General features: G+C 35.6%; 1 protein-coding gene across 4 annotated transcripts in view; it reads right to left on the bottom strand.

Moving 5' to 3' along the window:
* The window catches only part of LOC121734055 (RNA polymerase II elongation factor ELL), a 63,061-nt gene that overhangs the window by 9,226 nt on the left and 30,800 nt on the right, over nucleotides 1-23,035 (bottom strand). For all 4 annotated transcript variants that reach the window (XM_042124460.1, XM_042124461.1, XM_042124463.1 and 1 more), the window contains exons 3-7: nucleotides 11,235-11,324; nucleotides 7,761-7,912; nucleotides 6,521-6,874; nucleotides 902-972; nucleotides 669-825 (exon numbers count right to left, since the gene is read on the bottom strand). In XM_042124460.1, coding sequence (XP_041980394.1) covers nucleotides 669-825; nucleotides 902-972; nucleotides 6,521-6,874; nucleotides 7,761-7,912; nucleotides 11,235-11,324 — 824 coding nt within the window. The remainder of the gene's footprint in view (nucleotides 1-668; nucleotides 826-901; nucleotides 973-6,520; nucleotides 6,875-7,760; nucleotides 7,913-11,234; nucleotides 11,325-23,035) is intronic.

The raw sequence follows: 23,035 nt of genomic DNA, 5'->3' as shown, positions 1-23,035 counted from the left end.
TTTAATGAGCAAGAAACTAGGATATTCTTAGAATCAAAAGTGCCTACCGCCTTTTTCGTACAATATCCGATTTTTTTTGTTGTTTCTATATTACTCATAATGGAAAATTCTTATAAAACTGTATTTCCAGGTTAAACAAATTTTCCATAGAAAATGCGCTTGTTTTTGGTTTATATTTTTTGTTAAATGGACCAAGGGTGCATAGTCGATAACTCGATATTAATATGTATTCGATAATTTTGAAAAGGTACTCAACGCAAGGTTATAAAATAAAAATTTATACGGGCTTTGACATATAAATTTTTCATGATTCATGTCACTTAGCGACGCGGTATATGTAATAATATGTATGTTGGAGTCACATACATCTTTGTTATCAAAAATATACAAGGTGTAACAAAACTAAGTGTTAATACTTTAGGGTGTGTATGTGCCCCTCATATAGAGTTTACAGTAAAAGTAGCAACACTGAACAAGCATTTTTTTTTATTTGTATGGGCAAGCGCTACTCTTACAGCGCTGCTACTTTCACAGTGAACTTAGGGGACCCATACACACCCTAAAGTATTATCACTTAGTTTTGTTACAAATATTATGTGTACTTAAACAAGTTATACCCTACAGTTATGTACTCCTAATATTTTCTGACATGATCAAAACATGCATACCTCTTGAGCATTCTCTTCTCTTCCTCGGTGTAAAAGGCCCAGTCCTCGTTCACATCGTTCCAAACGTGCCTACGGAGATGGTAACAGTTGTCTTTGAGCGTGCCAATCTCTGGCAGGATCTTGTTGACCATGGCTCGCTCCTTGTCTTTCAGTCCCTCTGAAATAACATTGAAATGTCAATCAAGTTTGCCATAATATGAATCATAATAAGTTATGATTGGGTGTGTACTCACCGCCGCTGAGTCTTGAGTACAGTTCGGGCTTCTTGAAAGGTTTCAGTGCTAATAATTGTATAAGTCTTTCTCTGAAAATAGACAAACGAATATATTAGTGTGCGTCAGATGGACATATAAGTAAACATAGGCATAGTATACAAGGAAACGCATAATGGATATTCATAGACGTTGTGTTAATAATATGAAGTTTTGTGTCGTATGCGATTCTGACTATAACTCATTAATACAATATGGAAACTTAAAATGATTAACAAAATACTTTATATTCTGTCAATGAGTAACCAGTAACAAGAAATAAATACTTGTAAAAAACTGCATTTTATCCAAATATAGTTTTTACATTCTTATCAAACTTTCAAGTGTAATAACGACCAACAACCACATATGACATAATACACATAATAAAAAGTTGATTATTGCACTGATCTTGAATAGAATTATTACCATTCAAACAATGAAACAGAATACATTTTTAACACAAATTTTATAAATAGTACCTCAATTCTACGGTTATAATAGAACATTAAATAAACTTTTTTTTTTTCGTTATTCGATCCATCAAAATAGCAATGCGAAAATGCCTGTCTTTGAGTACTAAATTTCAACCGATTTTGTTGAAATTTAGTATGGAGATACTTTGAGTCCCGAGAAAGGACATAGGATGCATTTTATCCCGAAAAAGTGTACGGTTTCCGCGCGATAAATTTTTTTATTATATCTATCTATAATCTAGTCTAGTCTTCAAACAAACGTAAAACATCTTTTGGACCCAAAACTCGTTCGACTTTTTATGAGAATGGCATTGGACACGGACTAGACCGAATAAGGAACGAAGATGCAATAATATCTTATCTTATATCTTTAAACGAGCAATTCTTGTATCTATAGTATAGATTATAATTCTGCAGAGTTTGTTAGTTTGTTTGTTTGAACGCGCTAATCTCAGGAACTACTGGTCCGATTTGAAAAATTCTTTCAGTGTTAGATAACCCATTGATTGAGGAAGGCTATAGGCTATATTTTATCACGCTAAGACTAATAGAAATGAAGAAATAGAGGAAAATGTGGAAAAAACGGGGGGAAATTATTTGAAAGGGCTTATTTGAACCCGCTAACCTCAGGAACTACTGGTCCGATTTGAAAAATTCTTTCAGTGTTAGATAGCCCATTGATCGAGGAAGGCTATAGGCTATATTTTATCACGCTAAGACTAATAGGAGCGTAGAAATAGTGGAAAATGTGGAAAAAACGGGGGAAATTATATGAAATTGGTCTTTGAATGATTAAAATTGGACGTTTGGTTTAGAAGTTATGGCGAAATTAAAATATTGCGATTTACGTCCGTTTCGAAGTGGGCGCTACCAAGGCGGGGGTGCGCCCGCGGGATAGGGGAGGTTTAGATCTATGAGTATTGACTATTGAGTAGTAATGTATCTATCAGTAGTATCGACGGAGAGCTGACGACCAAATCAGTCATGTTACATGTAGCTTCACCTGTGTTAAAACTCCGTTAGCTACTTCCCTGAACAACCCTTTCTGATAATCTGCGTGCTGGCAGGCCGTGGGCGGTGGGTGTGGGAGTAGTGGGGTGGGGAAAAAAAGAAAAAAATGTAGCTTCAGCTGTATTAAAACTCCGTTAGCTACTTCCCTGAACAACCTTTTCTGATAATCTGCGTGCTGGCAGGCCGTGGGCGGTGGGTGTGGGAGTAGTGGGGTGGGGAAAAAAAGAAAATAATGTAGGTTCAGCTGTATTAAAACTCCGTTAGCTACTTCCCTAAACAACCCTTTCTGATAATCTGCACGCAGCACGCAGATTATCAGAAAGGGTTGTTCAGGGAAGTAGCTAACGGAGTTTTAACACAGCTGAAGCTACATGAGTCATGAGTCATGACTGATTTGGTCATCAGCTCTTAGTCGGGTAGTAGTAGTAGATCTATGAGTAAACAAACAAACAAAGTTTACCTCTTTATAATATTGGTTTAGATTAAAAACTCATTTATTCAGTGAGCGACATTGGCTATATATTTTTTACCCGTGCGAAGCCGGGGCGGGTCGCTAGTATATAATAAAATCGTAGGAAAGTCAATGCTGTACATTGAATATTTTTGTACAATAAATAATACTTGGGACGTGATCTACTATACTAACGCGGACGAAGTCGCGGGCAACAGCTAGTATATGTATATAATTGGAATCTCGGAATCGGCTCCAACGATTTTCATGAAATTTAGTATATAGGGGGTTTCGGGGGCGATAAATCGATCTAGCTATTAATCATTTTTAGAAAATGTCATTTTATTCGTGTTTTATCGAATACCGAGCAAAGCTCGGTCAAATAGCTAGTTACATTAAATAGTACAATCCTGCTTATTGTAATTTTTGTATACAATAATTGTAATTTGCATTTTAACTTCTATAATAACAATTATTATCAAACACATTTCATTATTTTTTATGCGTTGTATTTTATTAGATTTTTATAGCAATTTAGCAAGCCGTCAAATTAATTGCGATTAGCCGTATGCTTTATTACCCACGTGTTAGAGGATATTTTAGCAACACTTGTGTTATTTTAACATAGTAATTCAAGTGGAAAACGAGTGGCCTTTAAAGGAGTATTTATCTTGAGTTAATTAGCTTCAAACAGCCGCCAACGAACAATAACCTAATTGTACCTTGAAAATGTTTTCAGAGTTCATTTGTGAAAGTCAATCACGTCTGACACGTTACTTTTCCAATTATTCTAGACCAAATCGATGGTAACAATAAAACTAATATTATGTATAATATTAAGTTCTTCTCAACATTTATAAGAAAATCCTGCGCTAAATGTCACGTTGTTTCGTAGTAGGTAATGTTAACTAATTTTGTTCTAATAATGTTGAGTTTCTAAGTCCAAACGAAAAATTCAGTAAGGCTATAAATTATAATACTACCAATTTAAGCATCATCTACGCAATAAAGATAAAATGGCATGTTAGTTTGGTCAAGTTTTAAATATCAAAATGCTTTAAACTTATCTAATCTAATTGTTTCCGATTTTCCTATTTATTTAACAACCTCGTTAGGTAGTTTTTCATAGTTTGAGGTTAAGCATTTTTGCACAACCTTGGAGGTATGAGTCAGTTGCAGACTGCAGTCAACTAATCGCCATGTAAGTATCAGATTACAAAACCAATCATGATGAAAAGCGTAATAATTGTCATTCACATATTATTTTGTCCGGCAAAACACCAAATTTATTATGGTGTTTGTACTATCCTTAATAATATTAATACGCGAACGAAAAACTTTGTAACCCTCTTTACGAAAAATGGGGAAACGTAGGTGCATGAAATTTTGCACAGTTATAGTTTATATGGTGAAGGAGTGCATCGAACTAATATTATTTTGAAATTATGCTTTTATCATACATTTTTTTAACAAATAAAACATTACACACACTACAACACACACACATGAGAAATGACAGATTTTTTAGTGACAAGCCTATACATACAAATTATACTCTTTTATTTATGGTTGAAGTCTGTTGACAACAAGTTGATAAATTAAAAATGGATTATAGTTTTTTTATTGAATCTAAGATACTATTAGACAACGCTTACACGGCTAGTCTGAGATCAGCTAAGTCCCAGAGACAAGAGTTGAAAAAAAATGAGAAAGTCAATATTTTTTTACAAAATATAGGTAGTAGTCCTAATGTCGTTGAAACTATGCGATCTCTAGTCCTTAATAATATTACAATTTACAAATGCGAAAGTGCCTGTTATCTCTTTACGCTTAAACCTACTAAACTGATTTTGATGAAATTTGTTATGGAGATAAATACTTGAGGAGACAATTAAGATTCGAGAGACATATTATTATAATAATTATTGCCTAAAACTGTACGGTTTCACTAGGGTATGTTATTCGAATATTCGAATACTCGTTTTATTCGAATATTCGACGATTTTATTATTCGAATGTTCGCCAAATTATTTTTCGAATAATTCGAATACTAAAAATATTTTTTTATTTTTGTTTAAAATGCTATCAAACATACAATTAACATGGAATAAGAAAATAATTAAGTTTATTTCAGAAAAATAATATTATTAATGAATATTCTACATCTTTAATGATATATATAAATCTGTTTTTAGTCTAACTAATGAGTATACGACCATTCATCGTCGCCGATGACCATGTTTTTAGTTCATTGTTGTTCATGTTCATTACGCCAGAAGGGTGTATATAAAACAAACTCGTTTTTTAAGAAGGTAATAAATGTAAGTGCAATATTGAGATTTTTAAAATATGTAGTTAAAATACAAAAGATATTTTTTTTATACGCCTTTCTGGCTTGAAGCTCGCGATGTGATCTATTCGACAAGTTGATAAAATTTTGCTATTCAATAGCTTTAACACGGCAGTCCTCGACTGATAATTGAAACAGTACAGTATCAAAAAATGTCGAGCTTTTTGTTACTTTTATTCAGAGTGTTCAGCATTTTCAATATTTTTTAATTATTCGAATAATATTAGAATTATTCGAAATGTTTTGTAAAATATTCGAATTATATAGTTATTATATAGTATATTATATAGTTAATTTGTCGAATAATAACATTCCCTAGGTTTCACCCATAAATAAATTTCCGTGTCATCTAAATTATTTATATTGTTTCGTCTGGCCATAGATTATTCTAGAAGGCTTTATCATTTGAGAGATACAGATAACAAAATCACATTTCCGAGGCACGTTTCAACTAAATGTTATTTTTACATTAGCTTCGGTCAAACTTCCTGCGTCGTACCGCAAAATATCAGAGTATGGTTTTGTATGATAGCGTATAATGTCGTACTGTAGGAAATTGCCTAGTAATTTAATGTCACACATAATAAGTGTATTGTTATCGAAACGCTAAGACGTCAACCTCCATTATAACATTAATTTATCACAATTATTATCGTGTGATAAATTTTGTGACGAAACGAGATGTTTCCGACAATACACGTGAGTCGCAATTTAAATGTTTTGCGAAACTAACTGGTTTACGACATCATGTTATTTAGTTTGTTAATCATTTCATGTTTCCATTTTAACTAAAGTATCTTATGTTGTTATTAATCGAGTTTATAGCAAAGAATTTGAACATGATATTTGTAACGTTATTGCGAAAAATAATATGACTGTGCCTATACAAAATATGCTATTGATATTATGTTACGAAATAGCTTGTCAAAAGTTCCTGTTTCTCCGCCGCTCTCTCCGAACTTATGGCAATATATCTTCGTTTGAAAAATTAAGTTATCATAGTCTAACTGTCGCCGTTAGTCTTATTCTGCTAATATTATATTATATTGCAATCCATACTAATATTATATCCCTGTCTGTCTGTTACCTCTTCACGCCCAAACCACTCAACCGATTTTGCTGAAATTTGGTATGGAGACCTTGAGTCCGGGGAAAGGACATAGGATACTTTTTATTCCGAAAAAATGTACGGTTCCCACGCGATAAACGAATTTTGGCGGAACTGGGTTGCGGGCGTCATCTAGTAAAATCATAATGCATTACAATGTTCTACTCCCATTTAAATCGGTGCCAAAAAAGCCAAGGCTACTCACTTTATAGGTCGCCTGCTTAAGTCTGGGTTGGGTGGAGGCCGCTGCGGCTGATGGGGGTTGGGTTGCGGATGGTTCTGTTGCTGCTGGGACAGGTGTGGTGCTGGGGGTTGGGGTCTCGTGGGCGCGGGTCGTTCGACCCGGTCGACCCGCTCGACCCTGTCCAACTTCTCGGGTCGATCGGGCCGGTCGATCCTCTCGGGTCGCTCGGGTCTCTCCGGCCTCTCCGGCCGTTCCGGTCGCTCCGGCCGCTCCGCCCGCTCCATCCTCTCGGCCATGTTCGGGGCGTGTGGGTACGCCGATCGGACTTTCACCCTCCTCCCGATGTCCGTCTGATTCGGCTTGATGACGCGAGTGCTGAAAGAGCAAACGCGATTATCGTTATCTAACTAGGAAGTGCTGAAATATCGCTGCCGAATTCTAGCAGCTATTGTTTGGAATTAGCATATCTACGAGGTTAAGGCTGGACTCGACGTCTAGACGTAAAACGCACTGGAAAAAATTAAGTGTGCTACCCGCACACACAAACAGCTACCGTGTGAATCGAAAACAAGGTTGTATATGTATTTCATTCAGTTCGTAATAATTTTAGACTATAACACTAAAGCAGTCATTAAAGCCAGATGTTATTGCTATCATAAATCATGAGCAAATTAACTTATTTAGGTTTTACAAGCAAAGCCCTGTATCCTAGTTACTTGGCTTTATATCAGAATGGTTTACGTCTGGGCAACAGGTAATAGGTTTTTATCCACTTTTGGCATCACCAAGATCCTTGCAGGCTGAAGCTGACATTATCCATCCTTGGAATGGCTGCACTATGGCATAGTAAAAGGAGGGGAATTAAGTTATCTTCATACAAAGGCACCGCGCGCGGCTTGTATGTGTGCGCCATAGTATCAATGCGTCTCCACGTACGGCACACAACAAAAAACGCATTGACACTATGGCGCACACATACAAGCTGCGCGCGATGCCTTTGTATGAAGATAACTTACTTCCCCTCCTTTTACTATGACTATGGACTCCAAATAGAACAGACATCTTACAGAATGGACATCATTTAACGCTCAACGGACTAATTTCAGCTCTGGCCAATTATAATGGACACCTCTTGTACCATCGAAGAAATTTATTCATAGGCAGCAATTCAATGTTAGATATGATTTCCAGGTTGGGTTTGACATGACACGACCAAAATACGTAGGTCCATCTGCCTGTGAATCAATTTCATCATCATTACCATTTGCTCTGCTCCGCCGCTATCGTCCTCGACATGCGGTCCTTGGTCGCCTCGTACGAGTCGTCGTTGGCCTGGACTCGCATGCGCCGCGTGAGCGGCCCGCACGCCTCGAGACGCCGTTGACCACCATTCCGGACGCATTCGAACGAACCCTGCAACCATTAATGTCTGATTAGACCAAAGCTATTGCTGGAAATGCTGAAAATGCTCAAAGTGCTAGAAGAGTTGTCAACTGCTATTAGGCCCATAGGAATAAGCCTTGTGCCAGCCTATTCCGGACGCATTCGAACGAACCCTGCAACCATTTATGTCTGGTAACTTTTTATCGCTGGAAATATTGGAATGTTTTAAGCGAGGGCTAGATGACTTCTACAAAGAAATAATAGGAATAGAGCATTTGCGACCCCTGAAGGCCCAGGTACAGTGCCCTGATGCCGTAAGCATTCGCAATGTGTAGGGGAGCCTCAACACTAATGTCTGCGATTCGACTGGTCGTTTAAAGTCATAGATAAATTCCTTCCAAGAACTCTGCCCTCAAATCAGTCAGATGTTCTCTCTTTTAGTCACATCGATAATATGAGCGAGTGATAATAATGCGATCGGTTGGATAGTTCTGACGTAACGCGACCAAACTACGTACCTAAGATTTTAGATAGTACATAAGATTTTCTCTGACATGCATTGAATAGGCTCCAAAAGTATTCGACCAATTTTGAGGGATTTAAGCAGAAATAAAGACTACAACACCGAGAAGGACAAGTAATTCTTGCAGCATTTTCTTTTGTGCAAGTTCGCATCATCTAGTCGTATTATAGCTATAGCATAGTTAACATACGCTGTGTGTTTTTGACCTAGGCTACCTCGCAGTTAAAAGCCCTCGCTACACACAACTCTGATTTCTTTAAGCGCAATTAACCCATTCCAACTCTAATTACTCATACTAGACATTCCACAATGGACTTTTACATTTTTTACCTAATCAGAGACGCCGATGTACAATTAAAACATGCCCTATTATAAATACGTGTTCAATCACATTAAACGCCAGTAAACTCTCAAGGACGAAATCAATTTATGTAGGATTTCATAAAATTTAAGCAAGTTCGTAATATACCTGGACTAGATATAATATATTGTTGTTCGAAGTTTTGTAGGTATTTGATAACTTGAGTTTTCCCATTTCCCTTCCCCTAATGTAAAACAACAAATTTATAAATCACGTCCAATTTCAATGATATTCAAGCTAATTTTACCATCTTCTTAAACAGTTTTATCGGTCAATAGATAGCTGAGCATTGTAAGCCCTTGAAAACAACAACGAAATTACTAAAATACTTGCTAGTAATTACGAAGCATCGTTAAGTCGTTAGCCATTGCCTAATTTCAACGTTAAAATTAATTGGAAAGAGCTTAGCAATACTTTAATGTCTCGGTGAAAGTGTAAATACTTGTGAGATTCTACCAACTTCCTGTACTCTATGCTGGTCTTATTGACACAAATACTCAGAAGATTCTAGCACCTTTTTTCTAAAGGGAGAAAAATGTTCTTAAGATCACCTGAGGTATGTTTGGGATAAGAGAGGACCAAAAACTCTTTGCATAAGTCTACTTCATTGATGCTAGAGAACTCTGGGATCTACGAACTATAGCAGCACAAGATTCTAGGCAATATAAAGACTATAAGCAAGATCATAAAAATGATAGAAATAAAAGTAATGATGATAATTGATAAGAAATCAATATACATACAACAAATTAGTCAGAAAGTTAAGGTGGAGACAGTTCCGCGACCTACTAACCCACACTAAGGTAAACGTCGATGGTATAATGGAGAATCGCTCTTGGTGAACCTTCCATAGAAATGTTATAAAGAAACGTTATTAATTTTTTTATTCTTTCTTTATAACATAGATTGGCATAGAAAGACTTTTTTTATGATGGAGGTAATAGTGATCAAGTTTCAGAAAAATTACATCGACTCAATGACATAATATTAAATAGAGAAATAGAAGCAAAAGAGGTCTCAAAAATCAATCTTTTTAAGCTAGCGAGAGGAAATGTCGTTGAAATGTTACAAGAAAGATCTTGACTAGTAAATAAGTGTGCTGTGATTTGGTATCATTGTAGGAAAATCTTGTATAAAACATTGACTGAAGACAATTCATTAGTAGGGAGGGATACTGTTACATTAATGGAAATGATGATTGAGATATGAGTCATTTAGGTAATGGTTCATGAAAAGATGACGAACATAGCTGAAGAAGCAATTAATGCAAATTGATATTGCCGGCAACGTCAAATATATTTTGTCGTCATCTAACCTAATCTAATGGGCGTATAATATTATTTGAACAATTGAATTCTTATGGCAGCTCCAGAGTAGGTAAATATTATGTTATTTGTATTCAAATTAAGTTTACAGTTTAAACCTTGCGATTGCGCATTGTCAAATTTTAAATGCCTTCAGAATATATATTTTTCTGTAGGTATTCTGTTTGCATAACGTTTAATTGTCTCGAGTTGCGTAACACACATTGCTACTTTCTGTTTATTTACGTAAATAGATGTACTAAAATAAGTTTATTTACAAGATTTAGACGATGAAGTTACCAAGGGGTTAATCTTGTTACATCGCTTATGCGCAACTTAAGTCATAGGAGTTCTTGTCTAAGAGTCTCTTAATATAATGATTGTTTGTATCCAATTAAAAGCAATCGCTGTATCATTTCCGACTGTGCGACAACATATTATTCAGATATTATTTTGGATCCAAGAGTAACGCTAATTGACAACATTTCAAAATTTTTAAGCCTTAAAATAAAAAATACCGTTTCTTTAGTTTCTTCTCCTGATATCAAAAAAATATTCAAAAAATTTTTATATTGCTTATTTACTGAGAAAATAAATAAAAACTGAAAAATACGCTGTGACGTCATACTTACGGCATAATATCATACAGTTTGTTTGCCTGGTGTAAAATAGTTTTAAAAAGACAACATGAAGCATAAAAACAAAAACGTCACTGTCAACCACCTGTCAACACTGACATTTCTAAATAATAACATTACCTCATTGGTTACCTATCCTCCAGGTTGACGATGACATTGACAGACGTCATAATAAACGTAACAAACTTACATTGGCAGATTTTTTCTTTTGTTAAAGTGTAATGGAATTAACCGTTCAGACGTAAGTATGACGTCACTTGGCGCTTACGTCTCTTTAGAATACGAAGGATTAAAATCTATTTTTTAGGTATCATAAAAACATAATTTTGAAAAAGCAAGAAACACGTGTCGCCTTATTTTAAGTCTACTTTCATATAAAATAATAAAAAAGCCATGTTAAAATTTTGAAATGTTGTCAATTGCATCCAATGACTCATTGACGTACGGATATCGTAGATTTCATGTATGACAAAAATTTGTCACAGAATCCTCCGCATAATATTCATTAATCATTATCATTTATTACCTGTGGACCCTCCATTTCTGCATTACTACTAATGCTAAAATGAAATGTTGATTCCCCATTGTTGCTGATCGGCGCCGGGATGGAAATTTTCTGAAAAGAGAGAAATACAAAATTAAAAATCTATTATGAAAAAAAATGCAAAAAATGTAAATAATACTGTTTATAGAACGGTTACTTTTAAAGAGAACAATTTATCGTCTCAAAAACGATGTACTTTCGATTCGATGTTACAAAAACAAACGAAAAAATATTAACTTATAACCTATTGAACTTAAATAGAAGAGCGAAACATGTGGTAAAGGTATATTAATTTGCTATATCATACCGACGCAGCTAGCGAGCAAATATTATTACGTAAATGTTCTCTCAAAAACTACACTGAGTGTTTAACCCACACTTTATAAACGAGGTTTTGTTATCAAGAGTATAAATAATATATTATGTATCAGTAATGTTGTTATACACATGCTATCTTTATGGCAATAACATATCACGTTAAACATAAAGATGCGAGCATAATATTATGTGTGGAAGTTCTATACATGCAAATGATAAACGCATGGATTCACACAAGTATGCCGGAGATGTCAGTCTAATTTGCAATTCAACAGACGAATCTCTTAATCTGATACAAGAAACAAAAGACGAGGCACTGATAGCACATGCCGTCTTTGTCACTTGCAAAACTTCTCATTTCGATTAGTAGTTTGTTCTGAATCGTTTATAATAATAATTTATATGATACTAAGGACCTGCAATTTCACCACTTCCTGATAAAGTGCCGGATAGGCTATCCATAACATGACAAATTTTCCAAGTTAAGTGGTGGATAGCCTATCCGGCAATTATCAGGAAGTGGTGGAACAGGTTACAGGCCCTAAATTAGATAGACGAAGACAACGTCAAAATTTTCCATACATGATACAACAGATTTCACTAATAAGGACTGAACACGGAACGTGTCAAAACAATTAGACAATTGCTTTAGAGTTTAGACGATGAGATCTAATTTGCAACGGAAACATCGCGTGCAAATTTGGAAAAGTGGATTGAACCCAAATGGAATTATGGCACAAAGTGTGCATTGTCTATGCAAGCGTATCTTTTCGCGTTTTTATGTAAGCATCGTTATTTTTAACGTTGCAGAGCTGTAAAGTTAGGTTCCGTACAATTTTAACAAACCCGTTTAATTTGCTGTTAGAAGTATCACGCATAGCGTTAGAAATAACATTTGGGGTCATCGTAGTGTAATATGTGGAGCATATATTTAATGATTTTATTAACCTCAATTTAGAAATTTTATACTTCTTAAATGTAGGTATGTATCGCGTTATTTTTTATATATATGCAAGCAGTAAACCACGAAACTAATAATACTTAATTTCCAATTTTAGCAGACCATGAAATATTGAATTAATAAACTCAATAAAGTCAAATGAAAACAGGTTGGAACCGAGCGACACGTCGCAAGTCGCAACTGCAGACGACGTGTCGTCGCGACACTACTGGTTTCTATGTATTTCTATGAAATACCCTCCGCAGCTAGCGATCATGTCGTCCGCTGCCAACCGGCAGCCTAAGGTAAGTATAAAATGGTGGTGCATCAAAATGTATATTATCAAAGACATAATATATTTTAGCTAATGACAATAGAAAAAAAATCTGAGAAAGAGATAATAGTTAACTTTAAAGAAGCAAATTAATTATGTATTCTTATCGTTTGAGAAAATCTAATAACATTTGTTATTCAAATACATAAATGTTAATAGAAACAAAACCCTATTGAATTTGTTAGAACTATCTATTTCTATCGAGTTTGCCGCTTCAAAATCGTCCTCCATAAATAATTCGCGTTCAGGTAGAAACTGATCTTTAGTGGGACGACGCAGATATAATAGCGTGGCCGTAGTATTTTTAAACGTTACTAGAGTTACATTCTATACAGCTGTATTCTACACAAAACATAATATGGAGAACGCGTAAACAAAATTAACAGACTTGGAACGCTACCTAAAATGTCACTAACCGAACTAATAAAAGTGTTTTATAAACACAATTTCATTTAAAAATACAACAAAAAACTCCAAGAAGATTCTAGAACAGGTGCAGACGTTGATAAAGTGAAAGAAAATGTAGCTTTCAAGGATATAAAAACTTAAAAGTGAGGTGAGGCAGATTATGAAACCCATGAGAAAAGAAACGCTTAAGGCCATATATGGCGTTGTTACTGGTTAGGATAAGGAGATATGGGTGGTATACGTGTGAGGTGCACGTAATGCGCTACAGGGGCACAGTGAGTAACGACTTTCATCGCCAGGAATGGCAACGTCGCGATACAAGTAACTGCCCGATCATCGTACCGTTTCACCATCTACTGTACACACACGCGATGTTCAATGAAAAACTCGAGAACGTAATATACAATTCTAATCATCATAATTATAACCTAGGGCTATATTTTACTGTTAGTGAAGCGCCTGCACTCTTCCCTCGCGACAGTGTAATCACCGTATGGTTCTACAAATTCTTATGGAGGCACCCACGTAACGAGCCACACTAGGACCCTTCAAATATGTACAGGTTTTTACTACAGCTCGTCTTTATGTTTACGAATTGCACGCTAGAATAGCTCCAGCACGTTAACCTTACTTTTGACCTGGTAGGTCGTTCATATTTTATTGTTTCTGTTTTAAAGATATCGATGTCACCTCTAAAATTGTTGTTATTGTGCGTATGTTAGTCGAGTCGGAGACAGCGTGAAAAATGTCAATGTAATGTCACATACAAAATATACTATCGAATGTAGATAAGGTAAGGTGCCGTCAATCGTCCGCGCATCGTTTGATGACGCAGCCACCTACATGCGTGGCCCAGTGCCACTTTAAGGTCGCGGTTGACAATGTCTGCCAGCACCACAATGCCAGGCAATTAACCTATTAAAAAGTGTGCTGCATTACACAAATTGTTGAGGCAATAATTCGATAAGGCCTAATGCTAATATAATTGCACAAAAATATAAAAATCTTGCAAATAGGAATGGGTCCTTGCTCAGATACATTGAAAATCAGGATGACTAACAGTTCAATGATGTAGTCTTAAAAAAAAATTAGATACTTGTATGCTAATCACGGGGAAAATTATGCTGATGTTTTTGTTTTCCTTTGTCAACATTTCCACCTTTATATTTGTGTCGAGGAAACCAAACACGGCGACTTCAATGTAAACAAACGTGCGACTTTTCGAACACAAAGAATGCTCGAGTGTTTGTGACAGATTAAACCGTATCAAACTAGTAACATTAGATGATAAAGAGTCGCTTCGCCCCCGATGAACCCAAGGTGAGGTATACTGTATTTAATTAGTGTGTGGCAGTGCGGCTGACGAGGAAAAAACCCGCCACGAGTCGGGCGTTAAGCCGCGCGGGGGAGCGCGGCGCGCGGCTTTCTCTGCGATACCGCCTCGGCCGATATAAAGAGCGCGTCGCGATGGAACACTTCGGCATTCGGTGAACAGCCGTCTCGCCCCTCACATCACTCGCATTTTCATTGTCATTCTTGTGTTTTTCTGCTTTATTTACAGGTTATTCACAAAAATAGTAGCCCATATGATGCGATAATCTATTTGTAGGTAATGGGTGCAATTCATCAGCTGTACAATATTTATCATGTCAAGGTTGCCGTTCATTGTTTGTCTTTTAGCGAAGGTCGTTTGATTCTGTACCTCGAGTGGACCGGAAAATACGAGGAAATCCATCATCGTTTTTTTTTTTCAAGACACTACTAACTCGTACTTGTGTTCGCATTACATTCAATTCTTACGTTTTTAATCAAGCACATATTCTCAGCTTTGTCTAACAGCATAACTTTACGCAATTCGCTATAGGACACGACAATTTTCAAATTTATATAAGATATTAATGTATTTAGCTCGGCGTACGAAGCCACCGTGCCTTTGTTGGTTACCTAATTTCTCAGCGAGCAATAAGCGGTACACGGAGTTGCAAAGTGAGAGGCCGACCGAACCGGTTCGGTTAGCTCAACCGAGAATAATAAAATTCTAATATAGTCTATTTAACTCGCCACTTCGACATTAACTTCAGGATTCGCGTTAAATTCGGCAACTCTGCAAGAAATTTCGAGAGATGCTCTATAATACATTCATCGCGACAGACCCGGACGCAAACAGGCGGTCGCACGCCCCAACCGAGCCAGTTAACGTGTTGTATCTTATTGACGTAACGCCGTGGAGGTGGACGGGTCGTTCGGTGAAATATCACCTTTAAATTGATCGCCACAAGGTTCATTATATTCGTCGCTTGCTTCGTTTCAATGCTATCCCACGTCAGCAGCAAACGATAAATAGTTCTTAACACGCATCGTAGCGGGAAATCCACGCAGCTGGGCTGTGATCGCCCATGTTAATTGGTTACCGGCCTGTTATTATCTTATTTTTTATACACCTTTAAGAATTCGTAAGTTTAACTGTAACATTGTATGCCTAGAAACAGATTCCATTTACTCAAACAAAACGGTTGGAACAATAAGTCGTATAATATTTCTTGAAGTATCTTCATTTTCCTCATTGTTGGCAGCTCTGAATAAACAAGAAATAATTGTTATTCATCATAACTAACCAACTGAGACTACAAAATTTTCAAATTTTCTGTAGATATAACGTTTATTTCTTTATTTGAGCTACCAAATCAATGAATAAAATATCATACCTTTATTGTTAAGTTCTATAGTCTCTTTTATTACTTCAAAAATGCTTGACCATTCATGCAACAAGTAAGTCAGTCCTTATCTATTGATAAACACTTTCTGGAGTGCTTCAATAAGTAAATAATAGAATATCGATTGTGCAATAATTGCATAACCTAAAACTTTCACTTTGTAATCAATAAAAAATCATCAACGTACGTATGTAAATTGATATATTTTTGGCAACAATTTCGTAAAAATGCAACTGTGGCATTCAAAGGGGTCAAACCCCCTTAAGGAACGGCATCATCAGCCTGGCAACAGGTGCCTTATGTTAAATGTTTTCTACTATTCGTGAAAAAAAATTCAGATGAATTTGGTGATATCCGTGAGCTGTATCTACATTATTAACAGCATTCGTAACTTTCATCGCAGACACATTTAAAGGCGGAGTGAGTGGCCAGTTATTTGTGAGGTTTCTACGATACTATTTGCATATTTGCCGACTTTCTAATGGACGATATAGTGGACTCGGACGCGGCGGAGTTACATCAGTCTTCGGATGCATGACTTTTTGACAAACAACCGAGTGCCATTTATTGTTGCAAAACAATGTGGTACAAATCGATCGTGTGATGAGAATAATTATTGTAATTATAAATTAATTACTACTACACAGTTTAGTACTAACGGTGTACAAATAAGCAAATAGTTCATTACGAACACTCAAAATAAATTAAAAATATTTCTATGCGGTTAATGAACTATTCTCTCGTTAATTGTTTTTCGTGTGTTACTGATAAGATAAAACCCTACCGCCTGGAAAATATTTCGTTATCACTTCCTAAGATAACGATGACACGTTGCGAACGAGTAATTTTAGCAATATTATTGAAATGAGAAAAAGTTATCGTCGCGTTGCGTAAAAATTCGGGCGTGTCTCGTAAGGATTCATTATAGTGCCGTTCTCTTTGCGATCTCTGCTCGCGACCTTCCGTCGGCTAGCGCCTCTCACCGACGTGACTGCAACCACGGCCTTACGTCGCGAGGCTGTATCGAAACCTCTACGTAACTAACGAAGCTCTTTCCACTGGTTACCCAACGCGATAGGAGTTCCGTCGATACACCTATAGCTACACTTGCTTTACCACTGGCGAATCACGTGATCGCTTGCGTAACATTATTGTCCAGCACACTTTCAACGTGACTAATGGCTACATTAAAACGGTCAAAGTGAACAGAAAAATTCTCTCCGATGGTCCTTTCGATAGCGTTTTCTACGTGAATTTCAGATCGCGTTATGATTTTTTAGTACCTTCGGAAACAATGGGAAGTAAAAGGTATTCTTTCTCATTGACGGCTACCTCATTGTCTACATTCGCTGAGATTACTTTTACTAAAAACTTACATTTTCCTCTCATGTTGCAAGCGGCAATTTGATTTACAAAATTTTGCTTTCGTAATCTAACCGTATTTCATCACTCGTAACTTTTGCACTACAAAAGAAGTAACAAAATATAACAAATTACAATACAAATAAAATTCAAGCAGAAAAGGTCACCATTTCCTAACATTTCAATGAGTTTAATTTATCAATGTCATATAATATTATGTAGTATGGACTATAGACAAAACAGTCGTATAAAAGCGGCAAAACACATCGCATCTATAACAATGTCGCAAGAATTTAGATCAAGGTGCGAAACACGCGTTCGAGAGTGGATATCGTATGAGGAATTTTACCGAACATCTCGCGCAGCCTGCATCATTATTGTGGAGATTTCTATTTCATTATTATATTATATCTAAAAGATATATTTAATATATTTTGGGATCCTTTACTATTAAAAATATCTACTCTGGGTAGTGGGTATGCAGAAGTTATAGTCATACATGTTTTGTTCCAAATCTGTCAAACGACTTGTTCTAAGTTCAGTATAGACAAGGGGGACTATTCTAAAATACAAGTTTTATCTATAAAATAAACATCAGGAGGTTACACAAAAAGATATCAAAGGAATCATCAGAAAGGAATAAAATGAAATGGAACTAATAATAATTATTGATTTACCGACATTATCAATTCCATACATTTTGTTCTTCCGAAGTCAGCCGAGTTATCAGAGCTCCCTCAAGTTAGGGGTTGTAACAATAAGAGCTGAAATTAGTGCGTTTCACCCTGCACCACTGAATCGATATTGGACACGTGACTATATCGGAACTTTACATAATATTTTACATAAATAACCACATAAGTGTTACGTTCACTTGCAAACATAATGCAAATTGCATTCGAATATTCATAATTATTTCAACAATTAAGTTGCGCTAATTCAAAAATTTCGTAACATTTGCTGTACCTGTCTTTTATCAGAGCGGCTTCGTTTTTATTACCATTTAATTGTTTAAATTTAAAAAAAGTTTGCATGATGAATGATGACAATGTGAAGCATGATCAGAAATGCCAAAAACCCCGCTGCAGTGTCCTCGGATACTAGAGGTTAATAAAAGCTCAGTTCTGACATTTCAAGAGTTTTTCTCAAAAGTTTAAAATTATAGTGCGTCCAGAGATATTCTACCCTCGTCTTGTTTACATAAAGCTTCTTCTAGAGGTAAAATTTTTTGTTGAACTGCTGGATTTTAAATTTACAATTATGCGTTCAGAGTTATTCTACCTCGAAGATTCTATAAGTAAGCCTTATGTTGTTGGCATTACGCTTCTTTAAGGAAGTAAAATTATCTAGAATAGTCCGAAAGAAGGGTGCGATGTAGGCCGGTCGGGTAGACGAGGCGCCGACGCGGCGTGACGCCGGCCACGCCCCCAACGTCGTGACGATGTACTGACTGGCACCGTGTTTACTGTATCCCCGTACAGAGTTACATTTCCTCGTAGAATGATGAAAGTGGCTCTTATGTGATCGGCATAAGATCCTATCAGAGGCAATATAGCTCTGAACACACATCTCAGTACAGTTTTCAACGTGCTTGTTAACAGAGATTAAACAAATAAGATGGCTTGTTTAATTAGTAGTGATAGAGAAACTTATTGATTCGTTTTCAGTTCCTTGATTTTATTTGCATTGGGCTTTACTACGTTCTAGATTCAGAATCTTTAATGACTAAAGTAAACACAAACCAATTGTAATAGCTACTTGTGAAACAACAGCAGATAAGCAGTAGCACTAATAAGTGCTTGTAACTATTCAGTAAATTAATAGGTGCAGAAAGTTATGGATAGTTAAGTATAAACTGTGCATACTAAGCTAGCTACTTAGACGAAGATTTAGTAGCAGACTAGCAGATGTTATATTTAGAGAAACAGCTTATAGTTCCGTCTAGCAACAGCCCAAGGAGCGGGCCAATTGTTCAGAACCGGAAATGTAGCACTAATGGTGCTTATTGGCGAATAGTTTAGAATTAGATCATCTGCAAAACTGTTGCTATGGAGCATGGATCAATAAAATTAAAAGAGCTTTTACTCAAACTGTAGACAAATTATTAAGAGGTTCATAAAACTTAGGAGAGACAATGGCAGCATGTGCAAGAGTGGACCCCTTGACAAAGAAGTTTGGGAATTGGATCTTTGGATTTCTGATTTTAAAATAACCCAAACCACTCAAATAATACAGCACAAACCACAATATTATACACTTATTGCATATAATTTGTAAGTACAGTAAATAACTGTGGGACCTGGAAAATCCTTTAAGTCTTGATAAAATTAATAGATATCGCGTTCGCAGACCCGCATATAGCGAGCGAGCTGTCAAGCAATTAGGAACATGCTCGGGAGATAACTTCGCAGCAGTTCCTTAGTACTTTTAGTTAAATAATCAGATTAATATAAATAGTAAGAGATAAGATTACGCAATATACTGCGAGCCAATATTTTGTCGATTTGCATCGTCATTATAGCTTTGGACGTACTAATTACTGATCCTTTGACCGAGGATTATGAGTGATGACATAGTGCTTTTGAGGATTGTCATTCAAATTACTCCTTGTCTTGAAACATACCATTAATACACAGTAGGTATTTTACTAAATTCTGATACCTTCTGACGTCAATGAAAATGTATTCAATACTCGTCTCAATGTTTGGTCATATTTGGAGAATTAAGTAAATAGACAAGAATGTCTCTCGAATAGCATTACATAATTAGAAACGAATAATAGGTAGTATCGAAGGATATTAAATAAGACCATATATTATAATAAGCGGTCAATCGCCTATTTGCGAACGCGGCTAGGTGGGAGTTTCAGTTGCTTGACATTTAGGCAATTTCGCAAAAGCAAGCAAATCGATGACGTTAATTTTAAAGCAATTTGCTCATAAAACGTTGAGCAAGTGGTTGTGGTTGACAGATATTTAATCAATACTTTTTGAAGGTTGCAACTTGCAGTGCAACACGACGAGTTTTAAAAACTTCATCAATTTGCGACTGTTTTTTAAACAATTCTCTACAGTTACATGTCATCCAAGAAACACCTAAAATATTATTTAACTCATTGGTGTAATCAATTTTATCGCCAATGAAATAAAATTTAACGAACATATTCTGGCGATTGTCAATTATGAATTCTACGCAAAAAAAAAAGTAAACTGTTGAAAGACATACAAGTGAAAGTGAATAGCGTTGTTAATATTTTAGATGTTCGATAGAATATACTTAATTATGTGGCAGTAATTTTCCAATGCGTTGCGTAACGTTTTGGTAAAAAATTGTTCCTTCAACGTAGGTCCCTTGTGTGTATTATTTATAGAAAAGGTCACCCTAGCACCCCTTAATATCTCCTGGCGACAATTGATGTTGATTAAAAGTAACAAAATCTTCGTAAAAATTCTGGACTTCATTCACTAGAATATGCTGATAGGTAATAGCAAAACATTGGGGCCTTAACACCATTCATGCCTGAAAAATACGCAGCGGATGTGAATTACCATACTGGAGGAAAACTTTACTATTATTCCAATGGCACACTTATTTTGATCACTGTAACAGGGAGTTGATATCTCATGGTTATTGTCTCATTTTTCATGATTTACATATTGTACCTTTTCAGGCCGCTTGTTGTATAAATGAAATAAAAAAAAGAGCACAGAGATCGACCTGGAGTACTCCTTTTTTATAATTCTAGATTTTGTGATAAATTGCTCTATTTAATGAACCTTACAACAACGATAACTTGTTTTGTATTATATTGATATAAAATATTAAAACATTCAATATCAGCTTCTACAACAATGTTGCAAGAAAACAATGTGACATTGTGACATTGATTTCTTTTTACAGTCTTAGTACCTTTTTACACTTTCGATTTTTTTTATTATTATAAATATAATGTATTTTATCAGCATTACAACATCGTCAGGTAGCGCATTACATGCACTAGTTTTTAAATGACTACTAGCTACTTAATGTGTCATATTTAAATATAGACCTATAATAATTTTGTTCATTTTAAATGTAACACAAATCATAGAGAACATGACTGTAAAACATTTTGTAACTTTAAAACTTTTTTATTCCTGTGAAATTGCACATAGCGTAGACTATCGTAATTTGTAAGTAGCTGATTCGTTACCAAAACCTGTGCCAAACCAAAAATTATTTTCAAAGAGTTCCACTCTGTACGTACCAAAAAGAATCTGAGTTGCATTCTCATTGCCTGGTGTTGTAAATCGAAATGACTTCAAATTGCATTTGAGTTATGTAACTTAATAAATCTTATACATTAGGCTACAAAGCAACTTATTATGTAACTCAAATTGTTTTGACTCTGGTACACTGTTACTTCTTGTTGTGATCTTGAATCTAATAAATAAGACCAACTTTTAAATTAAAATGTATGAACCATTCAACGCAATTAATATTTCTGTGGTTTAGCAGTATTTACCTAGTTTATTTGTTGCATGTGGTCGAAATTCACGACTTTCTAGATCTTCTAGATCTCCAGACTAAAGATGATTAGCCATTTTGCCTTTCGATTCACATTTCGGATTCCTTTCATTTTTTAAATATCCGTCTACTTTGAATATTGCTTATTTATATGTAACCAGCTAGGAATTGACATATTTTATGTTTTATATCATTATAATATTAATTTATTAACACGCGAGCGAAAAACTTTCTATCCTTTTTTAAGAAAAATGCAGAAACGTATGAGCATGTGCACAGCTATAGTTTATACGGAGGAGTGCATCGAACCAACATTGTTTGAAAAGCCAAAAGAAGAAGATAATTAAATTTCAGGTCGAATTTCGACCATTGGGCGATCTCTAGTCTTATTTTAAAAGAAAATCAACATGGTACAAGTGATAGAACAAACAAACGCACAGCGCACTCGACTGTCAACTTTCCATTATCTACGCGAGCTCCGTAAAGGCATGCGTATGTGGCCAATCTTCAAAACTCTCATACTCTGATAAACACGGACGAGAACAATAACTAAACATAATCATATATACATAACAGTTCAACCATAAATAAAAGAGTATTATTCGTATGTATAGACTCAAAAATCTGTCATTTCTCATGTGTGTGTGTTGTAGTATGTGTAATGTTTTATTTGTTAAAAAAATGTATGATAAAAGCATAATTTCAAAATAATATTAGTTCGATGCACTCCTTCACCATATAAACTATAACCGTGCAAAATTTCATGCACCTACGTTTCCCCATTTTTCGTAAAAAGGGTTACAAAGTTTTTCGTTCGCGTATTAATATTATGATTTCTTGGAATCTATTCTATTCATAAAAATAAACATGTACAAAACCTTGAAGACCTAACTACATTTTCCGCGAATCCATTAGCAACAACAGACGATAATCAATGATTGATCAATGAAAATTTTGCAATACTATCTTTTTCAAATCAAAGAAATGAGAAACTCAGGTGAAGCCACTTACTTGATTTTATAATGATTGGCATAATATGAAGTTTCAACAGGCTGATTGAACGTACAGAGTTCGCATAAAATTGCATAACACAGCGTCTATTTTGCGTCTAAAAGTCTCGGGCGTGCCACAACAATTTAGAATAATTGCTGTATCAACAACAGATTCACCATAAAAAGAATCGCTCGTTGCGTGACTGTCT

Source organism: Aricia agestis, chromosome 15 (genome assembly GCF_905147365.1).
Source record: "Aricia agestis chromosome 15, ilAriAges1.1, whole genome shotgun sequence".
Taxonomy (NCBI): domain Eukaryota; kingdom Metazoa; phylum Arthropoda; class Insecta; order Lepidoptera; family Lycaenidae; genus Aricia; species Aricia agestis.
This window is presented reverse-complemented; position numbering and strand designations above follow the sequence as displayed.